The 21,840-nt window shown below is 44.2% G+C and overlaps 1 protein-coding gene across 1 annotated transcript; it reads right to left on the reverse strand.

Annotated features, from left to right (window-relative positions):
* Positions 1–2,937: 2,937 nt before the first annotated feature.
* On the reverse strand, positions 2,938–21,616 carry LOC149285768 (serine hydroxymethyltransferase, cytosolic-like). The gene is made up of 13 exons (XM_089494842.1): positions 21,432–21,616; positions 18,721–18,899; positions 14,288–14,406; positions 13,933–14,078; positions 13,644–13,759; positions 13,241–13,401; positions 5,463–5,544; positions 4,848–5,060; positions 4,649–4,765; positions 3,933–4,055; positions 3,621–3,737; positions 3,227–3,337; positions 2,938–3,110 (listed from the first exon to the last, which is right to left on the reverse strand). Exons 1-13 carry the CDS (start codon positions 21,614–21,616, stop codon positions 2,938–2,940), a joined length of 1,842 nt encoding a protein of 613 aa, XP_089350968.1.
* Positions 21,617–21,840: the final 224 nt, after the last annotated feature.

Raw genomic sequence — 21,840 nt, forward strand, 5'->3', positions numbered from 1 at the left:
GAAAACTAGGAAGCCATAAACTAAACTTGGTTCTCGAGGAACACGCAAAGCGACGAGGTCTCTTACATGCAATTCTCCTTCCGTTTAGCCGTCGTACGGTTATATATTCATCGAAGCTCAGCGAGCCGCAGCGAATACGTTAGAACTTCTGGCATTCAATGCAGATCTTTAATGCACGTTATTTGTTCGTATTTAATTTCTCCTGTCCTGGCGAGTTACGTTTGATCCCAATATGCCATGTTTACAGCGTTGAGGATGCACACAAGGCCCCCGGCCGCCTTCATTTCTTATTTTTTGTTCCAAATATTTTGGCTTTTGGGGTCACGGAGTATAGCGATTAGCCGGACGCCAAGCTTTGACCCCGTGTCTGTGATATGAATGTGTATTTTGCACTAATTGTTTCCCTTATGATTTGTTCTGTTATATGAATAGAAATGACATCTCGTTCTCGTGTTCCCTTTCCTGATGACTCCTGCCAAGTGTCCCAAATAGCAGCCGAGGCCCGGATTTAACAAGCGTCTGTTCTTTCATCTCCGTGCGATTTCCAGAATAGAGACGCGAGCTGGATTTGCACCATTTGGGATATTTTTACCCCCCCCCCCTCTTAATCTACTGTTTTGATCCCAAACTCATTTGCAAACGTTTAACAAAAAATACATTTTATTTAGAATTCTAGTTTGATCGATGAATCTACTACCCGTTATTCGCGTTTGATAAAGCTTCTCTCTGTGTTCGCGGCCGTCACTGCACCCTTCGTGAGGCTTAGGCGCTCATACAGATTCCTGGCTCAAAGGGTAAAATATGTTCAAAACCAGGCGGAGTAACCGTGACCGATGGTTATGTTCTGCCTCATTTCCTTTAAGAAAGTGGTTGGTTCCGAGACTCATACACTACAAAAGTTTGGGGTCACTTAGAAATTTCTTTTTATTTGTTAAAAAGAAAACCACATTCTGTCCATTAAAATAACATGACGTGGATCAGAAATCCAGCACAAACGGGGTTAATGTTGTAAATGACTATTGTATTTTAATGGAATCTCTTCATAGGCCCTTTATCACTCCCATCAAAGTTCCAATGGCCCTTTATCACTCCCATCACTCCTGTGTCTCAATGGCCCTTTATCACTCCCATCACTCCTATGTCCCAATGGCCCCTTGTGTTCTCTGATCCAAGTTTACGTTGATGGTTACCAAACCTTTTGCAAATTATGTTACAGCCAGAAATGTCCTTGTTTTCCAGCTGAGTGACCCCAAACTTGTGAACAGTAAGCCTTTGCGCTACTTTTTTTTAGTAATTTAGACCTCTACAGGGTGATAATACTAAGAAAGATACCTGGACGGTATCATGTATGCAGTGCCAAGGGCCAGCTCAGACATTTTTCAGGTCTCCCTGAAGCCGTAGTAAGACACATTTTCTTCCAAAAATTACCAGGTGATTAGACATTTAAACAGATCAGTTCTGCACTCGGATCAACTTCACTTCTGCTGGAAAGCTGTGCCACTTAACCACCACCCTCTCCAGGGGGTAGTATCCGCTGCAATGGTGCTAGAATGGGCTTTTTTTTTTTTTTTTTTCTGTTTACGCACCAAATTGACTAAGCTGCCACTGGTCAGTGCTGGGGGGCATTGGCTCATCTCACTGGAATGATATAAATGTAATCTATATTTACGGCGGGCTGGTGCTTCTGGGATTTTTACACCCAGGCCTCTGATGGTCCCTCCTGCCTCATTCATGGAGCTTCCAACTGGACCACCGCGCCACACAGAGGGTGAGAAACATACGTGAATACGCCGCGCGTGGCGGGTATCTTACCCGTGCTGCCTTGGGAGATGAGCAATAAATCATAAGCTGTGAGTAGTGACTTCTGCTACCTCTTATTTACATTACATGGAGTTCTGCCCCGGAAGGCCGTGGCGTGGAGGTAAATGCCCACCCGTTTTTAAGCATCTCACTTTATTTAACCCATTGTTATTATTTATTGTTATTTTGTACAGCTGTGAAACTACTTTTATTGGCATGGAAAAAAAGGAATCGTCTCCCAGTTTGTAATAGATCTCCATGTTTTTGTTCCGAGCCATTTAAATGCGATGGTGCCGATGATAAATGTTGCTGGAAACCTGTTTTGAATCTGCGAGCCGTTATGTGGAGGATGGGGCTTGTTACCCCTTCCTTGAGACTATTTGATTGATAAATGCCCCCTCACCTGGGCACTTGGGGCAGCAGAGCCAGAGCAAAGGAAAATGCATGTGTGAGTCCGTTCTCTAGGGTATAGAGCCAGTGCGCCGTGCTGCATGAACCCAGAGCGTGCGCGGGCAAACCGTGTCCACCGGGAAGCCATTCACAATAAAAGAATGTTTTCGCCTCAGACTGTGCCGTTTTATTAATGAAAAATAAAAGTTTGTCGTTGAACCGGTTGCCACGTGCTTAGCCTTGGCCAAGTTCCTACTGCACCTCCTATCATGCTGATCCAGCATTCCCCCCTCGAAGAAGATAAATCGCATAAGCACAGCTAATCGTTTCATACAGTCCCGCTCGGGGCAAAGAATTGAACTTAATTCAAATATTAACCATTTCAAATATATTTTGTAATATTCAACACCAGCTGCACAGTATCAGTAATTCTCTGCGCCTTCTAGCCTAGGATTAGAGAAGGAAAAAAGGGTCTAGAACAGCCAATTAATAATTAAAAGGTTTCTCTATAAAAATAAGTCTTTAAAAATGTATCCAGAGCAGCTACAGCTGACTCCCAGCATGATGAGGCAGGGCTATGGTGTCAGCAGTGATGTCATCAGTATAAGTAAGATTAGTTCATATTGGTTAAGATCTTCATGAGTTCTTGGAGAGAGCCAGCGCTTTAGCACCAGGGTTAAGAAATACTATTTGCCTTAATTTTTTTGTGGAAAAACTGAATACCTTCATATAAAATTGAACCTGAAATCAAAGGTCTTGCAGTCCAGGAATAGGGAACAAGCCGGCAAACTGCTCCACCTCTTCCTTCAGCGATGAGATTTTCTCTCTGTATTTGTCATCAGAAGCCAATTTCTCTTTAAATTCCTTCAGCGTGGCTTTAGGATTCTGATCGTTCTGAATTTCCAGCGTAAGCTCAATGCCTATAAAACACGAAGAAAGCTTTAAATCAACGAGTTCAAAACTAGAGAAGTAAACGTCGCAGAGTATCGCGGGATATGTTGTGTGATCACAGAGGCCGCCCCCGGCTAACACTTACCTCTGTGAACAAAGTGTGCGACCTTCTTAAAGTCTTCTTCTCGCAGTCCACGGGAGGTCAGGGCAGGGGTTCCAAGCCGGAGGCCACTAGGCCTCAGAGCACTCTTGTCCCCTGTCACGGAACAAAAAAAAAAAAGACATTTAGGGTACATCCTACAGCGGTTCAAAAGCCTTCCAGAATACCAATTCTCAATAAGACATATAAAACATATAGAATGATACGGCTGCAGAGGACTTCCATGCGTAAGTTCTTATAAAGGGATTGGAGAGGTGCTGGTGAGAGAAAAATGGAGTTTAAATGGCAACGGCACAGAGAATGCTTCTGCTAGTTAATCAGGTGAACCGGGTGAGATCTGCCGTGTTAAGGATGAGTCTTTGCAGCGTCAGCCGCTCACCTGGGCAGGTGTTCTTGTTGCAAGCTACGGCGCAAGCTTCAAGCACTTTCTCTGCTCTCCCTCCATCCGTCTTCTTGTTCCGGAGGTCAACAAGAATGAGGTGATTGTCAGAGCCCCCTGCAAAAGAACAAAAAACCGATCATACGGATGACATGCGCTCTAAAATCTACGTATAAATCAGTGTCCAGGGGGTATGCAAAGCGGCTTCATTTTTTTCCCCCCTTTCTTCAGTGGGTGCTGTTGCAGCATTACTTTCTGCTTAACCCTTTCCTGCCAGATGCTACAAAAGAAACAACCATTGTCACCAGTCACCTGTGACGATGTGGTAGCCGAGTTCCTGTAGGGCTGCCGCCAGCGCCCGACAGTTGGCGACAACTTGTTTTTGGTAGAGTTTGAACTCCGGGGTTAGAGCTTGTTTCAGAGCTACAGCCACTCCTGCGAACCATAAAATAAAAAAACATTAAAATGCAATACGGCACCAGTAAAAGTTATCATTAACAGGAAAACACCCTTTACGTACCAAAATTCCATGATAAATCAGCACAAAAAGAAACACAATACACAGATCAGAACATGTTCACATCCGAGGAAAGCAGATGCACTAAACATAGAAAAACACTTAAAAGGCAAGAGACTCGATTCATGTAACACAATAGTTGCTAATTTTGAGATATATATATATTATATTATATACAATTATATATATGGCGCCTGTAATTTGAAGTTAAAAATCTTTTTTTTTTCCTTCTTGTATTATTGCACGTCGGCATTAAGCCTTTTTTTCACAACACATCTAAATGACATTTCTCTGCTGTTCTTGGGTCAAAGGGCATTCTATGTCCCAAACACAAGTAATTTCACAACACAATTCTCCTGCTCTGCCCGAAGACTAAATACAATCAGTGTTGTTTAAACCTGTGCTCATGCACAGAAGAAATAGACCTGCACCATCGCCAGGAGCTGTAAATGGCAAATTCCAATATTAGCTGACAAAAAAACCATTTCTCCAGGTTCATGTCCCGGTTTACCTGCAATGGCGTGATTATGGGGGCCGCCCTGGAGACCGGGGAACACCGCTTGGTTAATCAGACTTTCAAAGTTATACTGTATTTCCTTCCCGGTCTTTGGGTCAACGCTGCGAACTCCTGCGGAAGAGAAAGCACCAAATCAGTCACTCGTTCCAGCTACACAGGGTGTATCCGAATGCTTTACCGCCAATACACTCACCTTTCCGGTAAAAGATCATGCCGGCCCGGCAGCCACGTAGTGTTTTATGCGTTGTCGTGGAAACCACGTCACAGTGTTCGAAGGGAGAGGGAACCACACCAGCTGCAACCAGCCCGCTGATGTGCGCCATGTCAGCCATAAGAACAGCGCCATTCTCATTGGCGATGCTGCGCATGCGTGCATAGTCAATGTTACGCGAGTAGCAGCTCACACCTGGTAGACAAAGTGAAAAAGAAAATAAAATATGTATAAAACTTTTCAATAAAAACCCTAATTATAAATTGAAGGGACACACCAATCATATGCACCGCAATGCACATAACTGCCGAGTGGTCCCTTTAAATTGTTTCTTCCCCTTGCAAATGCGCTAAATGATTCTAGGGAATGCCCCCTGTGTATTTTCCCGTTACCTGCCCCTGCCGAGCACATGTACTATATACCCTCTGCCTTACGAGAGAGATCCGTGTGCAATAATGAGACACCCCCCACGTGCATATTGATTTCAATGGAAGTTCATTCCTGCGTCTGATTGGCTGTTTGAAGCAGGTGCTTTCTTATTGCTTTTAGCAGGTAGAAGCGGATACTTGCTACAGTTTTGTGTTGTTTGCGACTTACCAGCAATAATCAGTTTAGGATGAAACAATCGGGCGTTTTCCTCCAGTCTGTCGTAGTCGATGTATCCGGTATCGGGATTCACCTAAAAACGCATAATAATAATGTGTGCTTAGAACACCGAAAAATAATTCAGTAGGTCTGCGTTTAGATGTGGAACGTTTGATATTAAAAGAATGCATGTGATCAATCGGACCAGGGATACCACGCGTCAGGACAGAAAGGAACACGAGGGGCACAAACTAGACTTGGGCACCAGGGGGCTCTTCGTGTTCGTCTTCGTGCTCGTCTTCGGGGGGGAAAAAACCTTCGTATTCCGCGAATATTCGCCCGTTCCTGTCTTCTCTTCGGGCGAATATTCGCGGACATTCTTCGTGCTCGTTTAATCTTCGTTTCCTTCCCGGTTGCCTTGCAGGGGTTAATACGGGGTTAACAACACATCGGAGCAGCAGCAGCTGCCGTGAAGGAACGTGTGTGCAACTCTATTGGTCGTTTCGGCAGGGGGCTGGTCTGGCATCAACTAGTGAATTGCAGAACGCACTTCATTCGTTGATGGCAGGCCAGCCCCCTGCCGAAACGACCAATAGAGTTGCACACACGTACTGAGGTGTACTGTACACAAAATGACCTAGAGACAAATGCTCCAAGGAACTTGGCCTCCGTCTATCATACACAATCACACATCCATAGATGTTTAATAAAAGAATAGGGATTATTTTACATTTTTAAATTGATTTTGGATCACTTGTAATACATGCCTAACATTTGCTACCTATTTACAATGGCATACTTTGCAACAACCCAACTTTTACTGGACAGGACTGGAAAAAAGCAGGACTGTCCACCAAAATCTTGGGTGTGTTGGCAGGTATGCGGATGGAAAAATGTTGGACAAGAACTAAAAAATAGCTTAGGGTTAATGTACGGTTATGTTTAAGATTAGTAGCAGTGCACTGCTTTGGTTAAAGATGTATTATGTCTAAATAATAATTTAATTTTAATGGGTTTTAAAAAAAAAATTAGGGGTTTATTTAAATGTATTTTAAAGTTAGATTTATTATTTAGTACGTTATTATATTTATTTAATGTTTATACTAGTACTACCTACCGAGCTATTACTACCAACGTGTATTTGCATACCTAGTTTAGCTAAATTAGATGGGACAGGACTGGAAAAAAGCAGGACTGTCCCTGAAAAAGTTGGGTCTGTTGGCAGGTATGTGGATGGAAAAATGTTATAGTATGAAGTGTGAGTTATAGCGTTAATGCTAGTGAGTGTAGAAATGAAGGCCAGGACAAATAACAAGAGGAAAGGTCCTTGTGATTTTTGCATTGTACGTGTATGTGTTATGTGTGTTATGTGTGTTGTCACTTGTCACTGTGTTATATGTGTTATGTGTGTTATGTGTTATGTCACTGTGTTATTTGTGTTATGTTTGGTTGGTTGTGTATCAGAAGGAAAATAATGAAATGGAAATGGAAAAGGAAATGGGAAAGGCGAATGAGTGGGCAATTGGCGACCCACTCACCTGTTTCACCCCAGGGCAAAGCACCCAAACACTGTCAGTCCTAGACGTTTGGCAGCGGACTTCCAGAGCTCAGACACAAGGCCCTAGCGTAAGCTGGCCACTCCGGCGGAGGTAGCAGGCGTTGCCACACCGCAGCAAGTGCAACCGGGGGGGAGAAACTACCCTCTCCATTAGGGACATTTAAGGCATGACACTAGCCAGGAAGCGAACTGGCAGAGAAGAGACGCTGGCACCACCACCAGCAGCAGCAGCATTGGAAAAGGCGAATGAGTGGGCAATTGACGACCCGCTCACCTGTTTCACCCCAGGGCAAAGCATCCAAAGACTGTCAGTCCTTGGCGTTTGGGAGCAGACTTCCAGAACTCAGACACTAGGCCCTAGCGTAAATTGGCTACACCGGCGGAGGTAGCAGGCATTGCCACACCGCAGCAAGTGCAACCAGGGGGAGAAACTACCCTCTCCATTAGGGACATTTGAGGCATGATTTCAGCCAGGAAGCGAACTGGCAAAAGATGCTGGCACCACCACCAGCAGCACCGTTGGAAAAGGAAAAAGGTGAATGAGTGGGCAATTGACGACCCGCTCACCTGTTTCACCCCAGGGCAAAGCATGAAAGTCTGTCAGTCCATGGCATTTGGGAGCGGACTTCCAAAACTCAGACACTAGGCCCTAGCGTAAATTGGCTACACCGGCGGAGGTAGCAGACGTTGCCACACCGCAAACACGTGCAACCAGGGGGAGAAACTACCTTAAACATTACAGATAAAAAAAATTAACTTTCCAAGCTAAGAGCTGGGTAACCCAACTTGGGCAGATTGAATTTAAGGAAGGCAATCTGCTCCATCAGATGAGGTGCCATGCGTGAGCGCTGTGGACTCAGTATGTTTCCAGTCATAGAAAACACGCGCTCACTTTGAACAGTGGTTGGCGGACATGATAGTAGCTGCTGCGCAACCCATGAGAGTGCAGGCCACACACTCTTCTTTTCATCCCAGTAGCTAAGAGGATCAACATTAGGCGCAGAAGGAACTTCACAGAGGTATAGTTTGACCATTTCAGCAGCACTACGCTCCTTTCTGCTGCTAGCTCTGTCAGATGGTCCAACTATACTCCCAAGTGCCTCTTCCCAAAACGCAGCTGCTCCACTCAGCTGTGTTGTGCTGCTTGTGGCACTGCTGCTGATGCTGCTGCTAGGGGTAGCAGACCACATCATCTCTTCCTCCTCCTGCACCTCTCCCTCCTCGGACAGCATTCCCATTTTACGCTGCCAGTCACGCACCTTGTTGACCAATTGCTCCCGGTAGCTACTGAGAACATTAAATTTCAAAGCTAGCTTTCCCTTAATTCTTGGATCGCAAAGGCACGCTAGCATCATTTCGGGACTCTCTTCCATGCGTTTGCGAAGGTGTACTTTTAGCAGATCCTTCAGCTTCCTGACTATGGCTGCTATGTCAGGATGTAGAGTGCCACCTTGAACAGCCTCACGGTTTCCAAGGAACACATCCATCTTGCTGCCTAGATGGGAGAACACTGGGATTACCTGGGCCAGACTGGCAGTGTTTGAGCTTAAATTTTCTGTGGCATCCCTGAATGGTTTAAGGACTGCCACTAGCTGGGCGATCACTGTCCAATCCTCCCTATTCAATGGAGAGGTAATCCCAATATTGTGCTCTGAGGCAAGATTATGGATTGCCCTCTGCTGCTCCAAAATCCTCTCGAGCATGTCTAACGTGGAGTTCCACCGTGTACTGACATCCTGGCGTAGGCAGTGTACGGGAAGACCTGACCTCTCTTGCTCTTCCCTCAAAAGTTGGCTAGCCTTAACACTATGGTGAAAGTGCCCAGCGATCTTTCTGCAGCGGGACAGAACTACTGCTGCCACATTAGTTCCTTCTGACATTGCTGCCTTCACTACAAGATGGATGATGTGGGCTGCACAGCGCACACCAACAATATGACCATCTCGCAGCGCTTTCACCATATTGGCACCTCCGTCAGTTACCACAAAACCAACTTCAACATTGGTGCCCGCCTCTGCTCCCACCCAAAGGCTAAACATTTTCCTCATCGCATGCAGAATGTTTTGGGAAGTGTGCTTTTCATCCATCACTTCTGCATGGAGAAGGAATGATCGGTAGCCTGCTGCAGCAGCTTCCTTAGACACACCGGGCTGCCACCAGTGTGCTGTCAAAGAAAGAAAGGCATGCTGGCCGCTAGGTGCACTCCACAAATCTGTAGTGAAATGAACAGACTGACCAGCAGCCTTGGAAAGCTCCTCTTTCACTGCTGCAACACAGGACCGATACAACGAGGGGACAATGTTCCTGCTGAAAGTGGAACGTGACGGAACTGTATATTGTGGAGCCACAGCCGCCATCAATTGTTTGAAAGGCTCCCCTTCGATCATAGAGAAGGATGCCCCTCCAACAGCAATGAACTGACCAATCAGTCGCGTTACTTTATTGGCCTGCTGTTTGGGCATTGACCTTTTGGATTGGAATGCCACAAATTGTTCCAGGGTGGGCTGGACATGCAGTGCTCCAACCTGCCTTGGTCTCTGGCTGCCAGCACTAGTTGCTGCTGCTGCTGCTGCTGCTGCTATTGGCTCAGAAGAAGAAGCTGTTGGGGTTTTTCCACGGCCACCAGCTATGCTGCCTGCACTAAGTTTTCCCTCTGCATCTTTCCCCAATAGCACAGCGTTGTGTTGAGTGCTGAGGTGATGCTTCATGCTAGCACTGGTAAAATGGCCAGACACTTTCCCTCTGCTTATTAGCTTCCCACAATGTTTGCACTTTCCATAGAGCCCTTCTTCAACATTTTCAAAGTGCTCCCAAATTGGGGCGCGCATAGCCTTGGAGTGTGCCTTGGGTGCTGCTCCTACTGCTCGGGGTGGATGAACAGAGGCAGAACTAGTGGTGGTGGGACTGGCCATAGTGGGACTGCTAATTGCTTTAGATTTGCTAGGTTTTGCTGCTGCTGCTGGTGGTGGTGGTGGTGATGATCGTAGCGGAGAAGGTGGAGGCTCAGGGGAAAATTGTGCACTAGTCATTTGGACACTGCTCCCTGAGGAATCTGATTCCTGACCACTCATCTCCTCTACTTCCTCTGGCTCATAGTCTAGCTCTTCATTAGCCAGATCGAATGGAATTCCTGCTAGGCTGGAGCTAAGACTGATATCGTCGTGAGACTCGTGACTAGTAGTAGTGCGAGCAGGAAGAATAGACTCTGCACTTGGCCTCTCAGTCTCAGGCTCCTCTGCTACCTCGCTAGGTGGAGTTCCACTATGTGTAGCCCTCTCTCTAACTGTCTTTACAAAAATTTTGTAAGGACTTGGTGGCTTGCTAGAGGTACTAGGAGGACATGGCGTGGCGGTACCAGTGGGAACAGTAGGCGCAGCACTAGTGGTGGTAGAGGCGGTAGAGGTGGGGGTGGTGGTGGTGGTGGTTTTCCCTACAAAGGAATGAGATCGCTTTGGTTTGGGACCCCTCTGAGTCTTGCTGCTAATTTGGCTCTGCTTGGTACCTTGCATGCTGCTGGTGGATGGGGAAGATGCTGCTTGGGGCAAAAGGCACTTCTTTTTAGTCACTGGGCTGGTACTACTTGTGCTACCCTTTAACTTTGAACGTGCTTCTGGTGCTTTAGGCTTTCCGTAAAAAACCATAGAGCTTGTGGGCCTAGCCGCACTACTACTGCCTGCTTTTGGTGCCTTTCCTTTACTTGATGATCCTTCAAGCAATGCTTCCCCAAATGATAAGCGAGAGCTTGGCCTACTTGGCCGACTAGACTGACGCAAAGGCTGCATCTTAGAACTGGTGGTGGTGCTGGTGGTGGTGCTGGTGGTGGCGGTGGTAGATGGAGCTTGTCCCTCCTTAGTCCCAAAAGGAGGATCCATTTCAAATTTTGTGTTGTGTGTGTAGTGTAGTGTAGTGTTTAAAAAACTATAAAAAAAATAAAAAATAAAAATAAAAAAAAAGGAAAAACTAATTAAAGACAAAAAATTAGAGGAAGTTCTCTTCAGTGCTACTGCTTAAAAAGTAAAACTATGCACTACTGCACTGTGCTGTGTGCAATCTGCCAAAGTGCTAAAGTTATTTAAATTATTAACTCAAGATTAACTATTTAATAACTAGCAGTATTTTATTTTTAATTTGAATTTACACGGGCCTAAGAGCTTAGCCTACTACTATGCTAGCCTAAAGCTATATTTCCCTACTATAAGTCTACCTCTAGGCAGACGCTCTCAAACCCACTAAGCTAAAGTGAGGTTAAATCAGATTCAGTATATGATTTATTAATTAATATTAAGTTATATAATATTAATAGATTAGAAATAATTTACTTATATATTATGTATTATAGATAGAAGAATAAAGATTATGAATTAGAATTTAGAATTAGAATTACTTATATTATAGATTATGAATTAGAATTTATATTGTTATATATTATTTATAATATATTATAGATTAAGATTAAAGAAGATTAGAATTATTTTAGATTAGAAATAATTTACTTATATATTATGTATTATAGATAGAAGAATATAGATTATGAATTAGAATTTAGAATTAGAATTACTTATATTATAGATTATGAATTAGAATTTATATTGTTATATATTATTTATAATATATTATAGATTAAGATTAAAGAAGATTAGAATTATTTTAGTACTACAGCTAGTAGCTTGAAGCTTTGCTTAGTACAGCTCGTCACAGTCAATTTTTCTTGAAAAGAATTAGAAATAAAATAAAATGTCACAGCAAAACAGTTAGCTTCACTGCTGGCTGCACTCACTAGCCCAACAAGTTCACTTCACTGATGGACTGAGGTGAGCAAAACACTAAGGGTACTTTTAATAAAATTGAAATAAAATGTAAAATAAATGAGAAAATCTTTGCAAAACAGTTAACGTCACTGCTTGCTGATCAAAAAAAAACACAGCACTTATGCGGCTGCACTCACTAGCCCAACAAGTTCACTTCACTGATGGACTGAGGTGAGCAAAACAAATGAAATAAAATGAAAGATTAATTAAGAAAAATTGACTTGGTCTCTTGCTGTTGCTAAAACAAAGCACAAACTATAGAGCTGCAGCACCAGTACTAATAAGATTAGCTGAACTATACGCTAGTAGTAATTATTTAATATTATTACTTTTATTTATAGCTAATTTAATTAACTATTAAGACAAGAATGAATTATAGAATTATTGATATTACTGATTTTAGATTAGACACTAGTAGATGTCTTGAATGTCTACAGTACACTCTACACTAGTATACTATTACTAACTATAACTGACAAATATATATATAATTTTATAATGAATTCAATTATTAATTATATTAATTAATATTACTGATTTTAAATTAGACACTAGTAGATGAATGTCTACAGTACACTCTACACTAGTATACTATAGAATATATATATATATATATATATGACTGACAAATATATATATATATAATAATGAACTATTAAATTATAGATTCTATTAAATTATTATTTATAAATTCTATTTAATTTATTTAAGCAGGACAGGCAATAGGCACTAGTGCCAGCCCAGGGCAAGGGCACCCCAGTGCCACTGAGGCACTGGGTGCACTGTCAACTCAACAGCACTTACACTACAGTTGATGACAAATTAAATAAAAAAAATTAAATTAATCAAATTATTATTATTAATTATATTAAGTAGCACTGAAGTGAGGATGAAGTACACTGAGAAATGGCAGGCTAAGGCTTACCAGTCTCACACAGAACAGAACAATCTCTCTCTGTAACGCTCGGATGCAGCACAGCAGTGTTGCCAAAGCAGTCACAGCGAAAAATGAATGGATCTCTCAGGCAAGCTCTGGTCTTATAAAGGCGCCTTCAGAATTCAAAAAACAGCAGCACAGGCATTGGACGAGACCCTTAGCGTGACGTCACAAGAGTGAGCTGATTGGACAGACGAGATCAGCTCACTCCTGTTTGAAATTTTGGCGGCAGCGCGGCAAAAACGAAGACGATCACGAAGAATCTTCGATTCTTCGTGGTTGTGAGTCTTCGTCTTCTCCTACGTTTTGCCGGCACTGTATTCTCTTCGGCGTGTCTTCGGAACGAACAAAAAAACGGCCTCTTCGTGCTCGTTTTCATGTTCGCCCGAAGACGAATGCGCAAGTCTAGCACAAACCTATACATTTCATGTTACAGAACCCTTTGCTATGCAGGCCCCAGGCAGCGAAGTTCCCGGTCGCACGTTACCTTGTACGGCATGGACTCGAAAAAGATGGAGGTGGCCGAAATTTTCTTCTTCTCCGTCATGAAGCCGTGGGTCAGGTGACCGCCGTCCGGCAAGTCCAAACCCATGATCCTCCCGTGGGGCTCCACGAGCGCGGTGTACACGGCAAAATTGGCAGGGGAGCCTGACGCAGAGGAAAGGTTAGAGAGACCAGGGTATTAATTATCAATCACAGTAATCAATTTACAAACTGCTCGCACGGGACGAAACAAGCGCTAAACCCCTGGAATTAGCAGCGTTAACATTTTTCACCTCTCCACGTAGCGGATAGTTCCCTACTTCCCTCAATTAATGAAAGTGTCAACCTGAACAATGAAGACACTAATCTGTGAACGAACCCCCGGAGTGCGGCGCGGCCATTCCTACCTGAATACGGCTGCACGTTGACACCCCATTTCTGCGGGTCCAAGCCGTAAGCTTCCAGAGCTCTTTTCTGGCAAAGCCTTTCTAGTTCATCCACATACTCTGTCCCGCCGTAATACCTGCAAGAGATCGGAGACTGGACCGTAACCACGCACAGAAGAGACACCGGGAGATACGCGTTATTCATGCAGCAGCAGGAGTGTAACGCGTGAGAGTCTGGGTAACAAAAGTATCCCTTCACATTGTCAATTGTTCCCGGCCATGCTTGATACCCCGGTGCCGGGAATCTCACCTCTGCCCGGGGTAACCCTCGGAGTATTTGTTATTCATGCACGAGCCGAGTGCCTGTAACACGGCGCAGCTCGCGAAGTTCTCCGAGGCGATGAGCTCCAGTCCGTACTGCTGCCTGTGTTTCTCTTTGCGGATTATTTCATAAACCTGGAGAGAAAACAAGGGCCCAGGGTGACTTCTCGAGGCGCTGCCAACTTAGAGTTCTTAAAATAAGAAAATATACCCAGGGAGAGTCCATACAACCTCCTTATAACAAATTAATGCCAGATGTGAATTAGAAGCACAGCATTTACCGGCAGATCGGCCCCATTCAGGCCCCCCCGGTCTAGTCTGCCTGTTTTGTGAGAATCGCTCACCTCTGGATCGTTTGTCTCAAGAGGCTCAAGCACCATCCTGTTGTGTGATGCCCAGAGACCGATGTCCCCCTCTCCATTATTTAGCTGGGTATCGGCCATCTTGTTCGACTCAGTTACTTCTAAACAGACAGAAAATTTACGGAATAAGACCCAAATTCTGTGAACCCCCCCCCCTCCCCCAGAGAACAGAAAACCCAAACCTCACAGAAGTTTTTCTTCTATTTTAATCCTATTTTTATGTCAAAATTCACCACTGCTGCCTTCGGGGATATCCAGATAGTTTAACAAAAACTAATTTTACCTCTGTTCTCCCAAAAACCAGTAAAACAGGCCCTTGAGGGCCAGAAAACCCCCGGTGGACTGGTTGATTGGCTGTGACTTCGCCCCAAATGAACGCCAACAGCAGAGTCATGAGTTCTCGTGCATTTAGATGAATTACGGGGAAAAGGCGGCTTTGTTCTGCTGGTGAAACATATGTCCTGTATATCTTTCCCACTTTCAGTGCTGGAGGGGTAGGCAACACGTTGCAAATATATTCTCAGGAGAAGCCATGTTGCCCCTGAGTCGGCCCCTAGGCCCGCAGAAGGTATGTGGCCTGCGTCAGCTGATGCATGTCGAAGTCGCACGTTGATTAACAGCCTTTAAAATATGTAAACGGCACTTGGGGACACGGTGGGTGGGCAGGCGCATGAAACCCCCCGTTATATAACCACGTTACACCCAAAGCGAAGGGTAGGACAAGGAGAACATCTAGGTTTATTGTTTCCAACAATTATCCTCCAAGCAGGGGAGAAAAAACAGCTGACGATGTCCCAGGGGTGGATGGGAACCAAACAGCAGCCGCCTTCGTTTCCCTGCGCGACAAAGCGAACGCAACGCGGCCGGCGCCAACCATAGCAGGTGGTGCTTAACGAGACACAATGTGCAAAACAGGCTTTAAATATTAACTTACCCCAAGGGCAGGCAAAACGTCTGGTGTCTTCAAAACAAGTCCGGCTGCCCCGGTATCAAAGGTCTGAACCTGTTGCCTGGCTGGTGAATTACAGATAATTAACCACTTCCCTTCCAGAACAATAATGAGAAGCGCTCTGATTTACTGTAAAATCTAACAAAGAATACCTTTTACTGCCTTTTTTAAGGGCACTTTCTCGTCTACGCAAGTACAAAGTATCATAAAATTTAGATCTGCCCATTTTTTCCTGATGTAAGGGATTCAAACCCTTCAAAAGTCCTAGGTCTGGTCCCATAGGCAGGATAGCTCTGTGTCTATCCCATGCATGTTTAACACCCCCCCCCCCGTATTACCCTCTACCACTTCTGCTGGGAGACTGTTCCACTTATCTACCGCCCTCTCAGTAAAGACATTTGCAATTTTCTTTTTTGTATCATTCTGTATTTTAAATAATCATACAGAGATGTCGCACCATGTAAGCAAAACCTTGGCTTAGGGATGAGAATAACTCTACAAGTAACGGCGTGTCCGCTAATTCTTCCCTTGTGACTTTGTTACAGCCGTTATATAAAAAAAAAAAAAATGTATCAAGAAAAGGCAGCAGTATTAAGACTTATTTTTTTTTTAAATAAGTTGATGAAATTCTAATAGTTATTTTTTTGTATTGCTGGTCTTACTGACGCTGCCTGCGCAGATGCCAATCATGGGGCTAATTAACTCAATTCATTTTGTACGTGGGATATTTTTATAGTAATTATTGGATTTATTAAACTGACAGGTGGCATACAGAAACAATGCCAGCATGGGAAGGGTGTTCTCCAGGCATGGATAGGGTTAAATACTGACCTATACTGTGCTTTCCAGAAATAAACGCAAAATATAGAAGTTTCATCAAATGCACCCAAAATTATGTTATTTAAGTTATATGCATTATATTATATGCTTTCATAGATCCCATAATAGGGAGTACATTGTCTACACCTATGCATGCTCTTCACTCCCCACAGGACATGTAATGCCCCCCTCACCCCATAGTGACCATGTGACCCCCTTCACTACCGTATTGCAATGCCTTTGCCCCCAACAGGCTCGTTTACCCCCCTAATTATCTGCCACCCCGGCCATATTAACCCCTTCAGCATCCAACTCACCTCTGGACTTGCAGCTGCAACAACCACCTGCAGCTTCCTGTAACACTATTCTTCACAGCGGCTGAGAGCCCGTCCCACTGGCTGACCAATCAGAATCCGGCGCTGCGCTCACGAACCGGCAAACCGGAGAAGCGCACGCCAAAAGGGCGCCCAATGAAAGATAAGCGCGAGGACGATCAGCCAACCAGCGATCCGCAAGCTTCCCGCGCGTTAGGGGGGAATCAGACCTGTTGCTGGTGTTGTCAGTCAGTCATTCAGTCAGTCAGTGTGGGTGCTGTGCCACACACTCACTCGAAGAGATGCCACTCAGCGCCACCTCTATTAACCAATACTTTCAATTTTGTTATTTTACTTAAATTATATTTTCCCATCGAGTTACAAAAAGTTTTGCAAAATTATTCGAATAACAGTTCATTTTTATTAAGCAGCGAGCTATAAAAAAAATATATCAATAATTATTTGTATATTTTTCATTTATTTGTATGTTTTTCTAAAAAAAAAAAATCAAACTTTCCACTGGAAGGGGGGGCAGAGGTAAGAGGGTGAAATGTGAAATTACGCCCACCCTTTGGAATTTTGCTCATGAAATCTGCAGGGCAATTTGAAGACATGGGGAGTCAGTTATGGGGCTATTATTACAGTAGAAGTTTAACAAAATTGACGTTGTAACATAAAGCGAATGAGAGAAAAAAAAATACAACAACATTACCAAATTTCCTAAAAAATGTATAAAAAAAATGAACAATGACATTAAAAAAATGTAAGGAAGCTTTGCTGAGGGGGAGGCAGATAAGTGGAACAGCCTCCCAGCAGAAGTAGTAGGGATAGCCATAGGGCTCTGGAATCTAAGCACTGATTAAGGTTTGAGTCTTTGCAGCAGGAAAATCAGGCAGACTAGACGGGGGCCGATCTGCCTGCAAGTTCTGTTTCTATAATACAGTTACCCATATCGCAGGGCAATTTCCAGTTCGCAGCACCAGGAGGCGCTGTTGTGTCAGTAATGATTATTAATACTCCGTATTGATGACAAAACTAACTGGCAATAGACCAGATGACATAAAACGCAGAATATTTTTCACACAAACACAAAAACCCCAAAAAGGACATTTCTCGTACCAGCCATATTTTAGCGAAATTGCTTAATTTATTGTTTTCTTTTTTTTCTTCCCATAACTCTTGCATATTCTCTCGCTTGATTCAGTTCAGGGGTTCTGTAGCACCACAGACACACAACCTGGTCTTTCTAAATAACTGTTAAATTGTTAATCCACATACAAGGCTAATTACGTGTTAATTAGTGGAATTCTAGGACTCTGGTATACAAAAATAAGTCTAAATTACCCCAGAAAGAAGGAGGCCAAACTCCTAATAATCCCGCCAGGGTTTTAGGATTCCTCTAATTAAGATTTAATCGACCGATTAACAACGTGTTGTCGCTACTATGTTGAAATGCCGTCATAGCCCATCTTGAAGATCGTATGCAGTGACTCGATGGCTCCGATACTTTAGAGCTTTAAAGATACGCTTAATTGAGTCACCTGCATTCAAGCATGGATATCAACCATAACATACTGGGAGCAAAAGCACCAATTTGGGGGTCTTATATATGAATAGATAAGAGTCAGTTCCAGACTGTGTGACCCCTGAGAAGATTGGGGCAAAAAAACCTGAGAGTTTCCAGGTATGATCGTACGCCATCGAAAAAAAAAGTCTGTAGACTGCTTTACCTGCTTTACCTCCCCTTTGTTATCTGTAAACTGTAAAGCCCGGATGTTGGCACATAATACATACAAAAACCCGGAAATTTCCGGAAATTTTCTGGATTATCTCGTCCGCTGCCCTCACCGAACTAAAACATTTCTCTTTCATGACCCCTCCTAGATTTGCTACGGCGCTGTGAGCAGAGATTTGAACCTGTCCGTACCTGCTTATATCTGTATGAAGTATTATTTACCTGTGTTGTTGCCAGTCGCTGCCCCCATCTCTTTCTGCCCCCCATCCCTTTCTGCCCCTCTCCAAGTAGGATTAATCTTGTCTGCATCCCTGCCTATGGGCAGATTTAGAACATGGATTACATCGGCTCATCACAGCGAGAGTCATGCGCGGCACGGCACGGCCCGGACAGCAACGGAGGAGGGCAGCAGGAGTTCAGCGAAGCAATAAACTTGGAGAAGGTGAAGAGTTGAGAATTAGGTGGCGCTCCTCCGAAAAACCGGGCAGAGCTGGATAATAATTTGTGCGCGTTGGCATCATTGTATTAAATTCTGTAAACCGTGGAGGATTCCATATGCAGATGGCAGATGAAGTCGTCCAAGTTCTTATTCGCATACCTCGGGACTCTCTGAGGCGGGCCACCGAGGGCTGAAGAGCATAGTCGGGAGTAGAGTAGTGTAAACCGTGCCGCCACTGGGCAGTGGAGCAGTGGAAGTGTTCTCTGTGGTGATGGATCTGGAGGTCTGATGGACAAATCTTGGTTTTGGGGAAGACCCTTTCCTGCTCCAGCCTGACTCTGCCCCAGCGCACAAAACAAGCTCCATAGAGACGTGGTTTGACGAGTTTTGTGTGAAGGAACTCAAGTGGCCGCACAGAACCTTGACTTCAACCCCATCAAACATCTTTGGGATGGATCGGAACGCTGAATGTACCTTCTCCTCCAACATCAGTACCTCACAAATACTCTACTGGATGAACGGGCACTAATTCCCACGGGCACTCTCCATAACCATGGGGAAAGCCTCCCTTGAAGAGAGGTGGCTGTTATAGAAGGGGTCAACTACATATCAACATTGATGGTTTTGGAATGGGATGTCCAACAAGATCATATAGGTGTGATGAGCAGGTGTCCACATACTTTTACTCATCTAATGTAGAAGGAGGCCCCGTTCTTGTGAGCTTACGGTCTATTAGGCGCTTCAATAGCTGCAGAATACCCAGGGGCTCAACCTCTGGTGAAAAGAGGCCACCATTGGCAAAGGAGTACAGACTGCAACACTCGACTGTTACACTAACCAAGTATAAAACGTGATTTGGGGCCAGATTTGTATCTTTCTCCTAGCAACAAGTTGAATAAAACATACCATATAATTATACGTTTGAGTACGGGATGATCCTGACCGTCGTTGCGATGACTCAGGTGGCCCCAGGGCTTCAGCTACTCAATCGTAGGCGCTTTAAACGAAGACGAGAAGAAACGGGGCATAATAACCATTATTGCGCTGTTTGTGTTGTGTAGCGTCTCACCATAACACTCGCTGTTTGACAGGTTCTACTTGCCAAAGCTTCGACAAAGAGACCTCCGAGGTCTTAAAAGTTTATGTGATTCCACAGCTTTCTCTCTGAAAGTTAGTTCACTAAACTGTATCACAAAATAATAGGAAGCCGTTATGCTCGCAGGTAATTGAAAACCTGATTTAATCTTTCAACATTTTTTTAATTGTTTTTCCAAGGTCGGAACCTGATTGAAACTCATTATCAGCGTAAGGTTTTTAGTTGAGGGTCACGGAAAGATGTTATTTTGACCATAGGCAGAACGAGAACCTAGTGCCTTGGCTAGGGGCGCAGCACAGTCTTAGGGGCTCCCAGTGCCTCTTGGTGCAGAAGAATAACCGCTAATTGGCAAAGGCGGCACTTACAAGCTGTTTGTGGGCAAAGATGGCACAGACAAGCTATTTGGGGTAAAGGTGGCACTCACAAGCTGTTTGAGGGCAGAGCTGGCACGCTGGGCTTTGGTGAAGTCAGGGTCCCTGGGGGAATTTTTGTAGGGGGTCCTGTGGCTTCTGGTTACACGCCTTGTTCCAGATCTTTCTGGGACAGATGAAAAAAAATAATGTTCTGCATTTGAGTTTTAGGGGAATGTGAAACGCATCGGGACGGGATGTGTTAACATTAGGTTTGTTACGTTGGTTGGGAAAAATTGCTGATATTAAAGGTTGCGTCGTTTCTTTTTAACGAGCCTGACTAATAATCCGATTTTGTTACACCCCTAATTAAAAAAAAAACGCTGACGCGGCATTTCGGAGCAATGCGTTCCGCCATATGTATATTTAAACACATTGGCTAGCGGATCCCCGCTGAGCCCGACGACAAGTGTTTATTTACAGCGTATTTACGCGGCAGGCGATTATCTCACACAAGGCACAGAAATCCAAGCTGCCGATGCGGGTAGAATTTCTCGCTGCCTCTTCATGCCCCCGGCCGGGTAACGGAACGCGGAGTAAGAAAGAGCCCTTTGGCAAGGAGCCAGTAACACATCGACAGCTGAGGTCAAAATCTATGAGCTGGGGTCGATAATAGATATACCGGAGAACCTGCGAAATGCGCTGACCCCTCACATATTCACATATTAACCCTTCAACAGCACGTCGTAAAGATTCCATCGCAGTGACTCACTATCGGAGGCATCCGTAACGATCTTTACGGAAGCCATGATTTGTCGGGAGGTAACCCTATTCTGAATGAAGTCACCTGTACTCAAGCAGGGATTCCAATTGCAATAAGAGAAGGGATGGGGTTATTTACTCGATTTTGGAAAAGCCCATTAATTGAAGGTGTATATATGGAGTTGCTACTGGCTGCTGCTGGTATTTCATATCATTACAATAAATTAAGAGAAATTACAGGCTGAGTGCGGTTTTGGCTCGTTGGATATTCGTTACCATTATATCTGATTGCAAGAGCTGACAACATGTCTTTCAAATCTGCGAGGGATAACTTCAAGAATAATTAATATTATTTAATTAATTCTGATTAAATCTTCATATATAAATAATATTAGATATCGATATAAATAAATAAATACTACTACTATTTAGGGTGTTGCTGTCCCAGACAATGGAGCTCATGTCAGTGTTCAGGTATGTCACACACACACGATTATGCCTTTCACCCATCAGTTTTATGTGACAGCTGCAATAATTTAGGCATGTCAGGTCACCTCTCTTTGTTGTCAATGGTCTGCTGTCAGTGGCGTTCGATGTGATCGGCGCTCTGCCATCGGCTGTCTCCCTGCCATTGACAGAGCCCTGGGGGTCGTTGACGTCACGGCGGTAGGAGGCTGTATCGATGCGATCGGCGCTCTTCAGTCTGGCGAATCTCCGCCATCTTCAGCACCTGAGAGACACGGGCTCGGGGGTGATACAGGGAGCGGGCACCGGGAGGTGAGTGGGCATGAGGTGGCTGCCGGTACTGGGGGGGGACTACGGCCAGGGCACTCGGTGGGTAGGACATCTATATTCAGGTGCTTATATGAGCCAGAGGTGGCTGCTGGCATATGTGTAATGAGTGCCTTCAGAAATACCCATCTATAGCTATCTATGTAATATGTGTATGTATATATATATATATATATATATATATATATATAAATATTATATGATTGTGTGTAATATGTATATATATATGTATATATATATATAAGTATGTGCATATATATATATAAAAAATGTGGGTTA

This window comes from Sceloporus occidentalis, unplaced genomic scaffold, assembly GCF_023333645.1.
Source record: "Sceloporus occidentalis isolate IW3139 unplaced genomic scaffold, rSceOcc1.0.p SCAF_76, whole genome shotgun sequence".
Lineage (NCBI taxonomy): Eukaryota > Metazoa > Chordata > Lepidosauria > Squamata > Phrynosomatidae > Sceloporus > Sceloporus occidentalis.

Coding starts and splice junctions, on each gene's coding strand:
- LOC149285768 (XM_089494842.1), bottom strand. CDS start 21,616: ATGTCCTACCCACCGAGTGCCCTGGCCGTAGTCCCCCCCCAGTACCGG. Junction 5,545..13,240: donor TCGAGTCCATGCCGTACAAG/GTAACGTGCGAC, acceptor ATGCGTTTTTAG/GTGAATCCCGATACCGGATA. Junction 5,061..5,462: donor TCCTAAACTGATTATTGCTG/GTAAGTCGCAAA, acceptor TTTGTCTACCAG/GTGTGAGCTGCTACTCGCGT.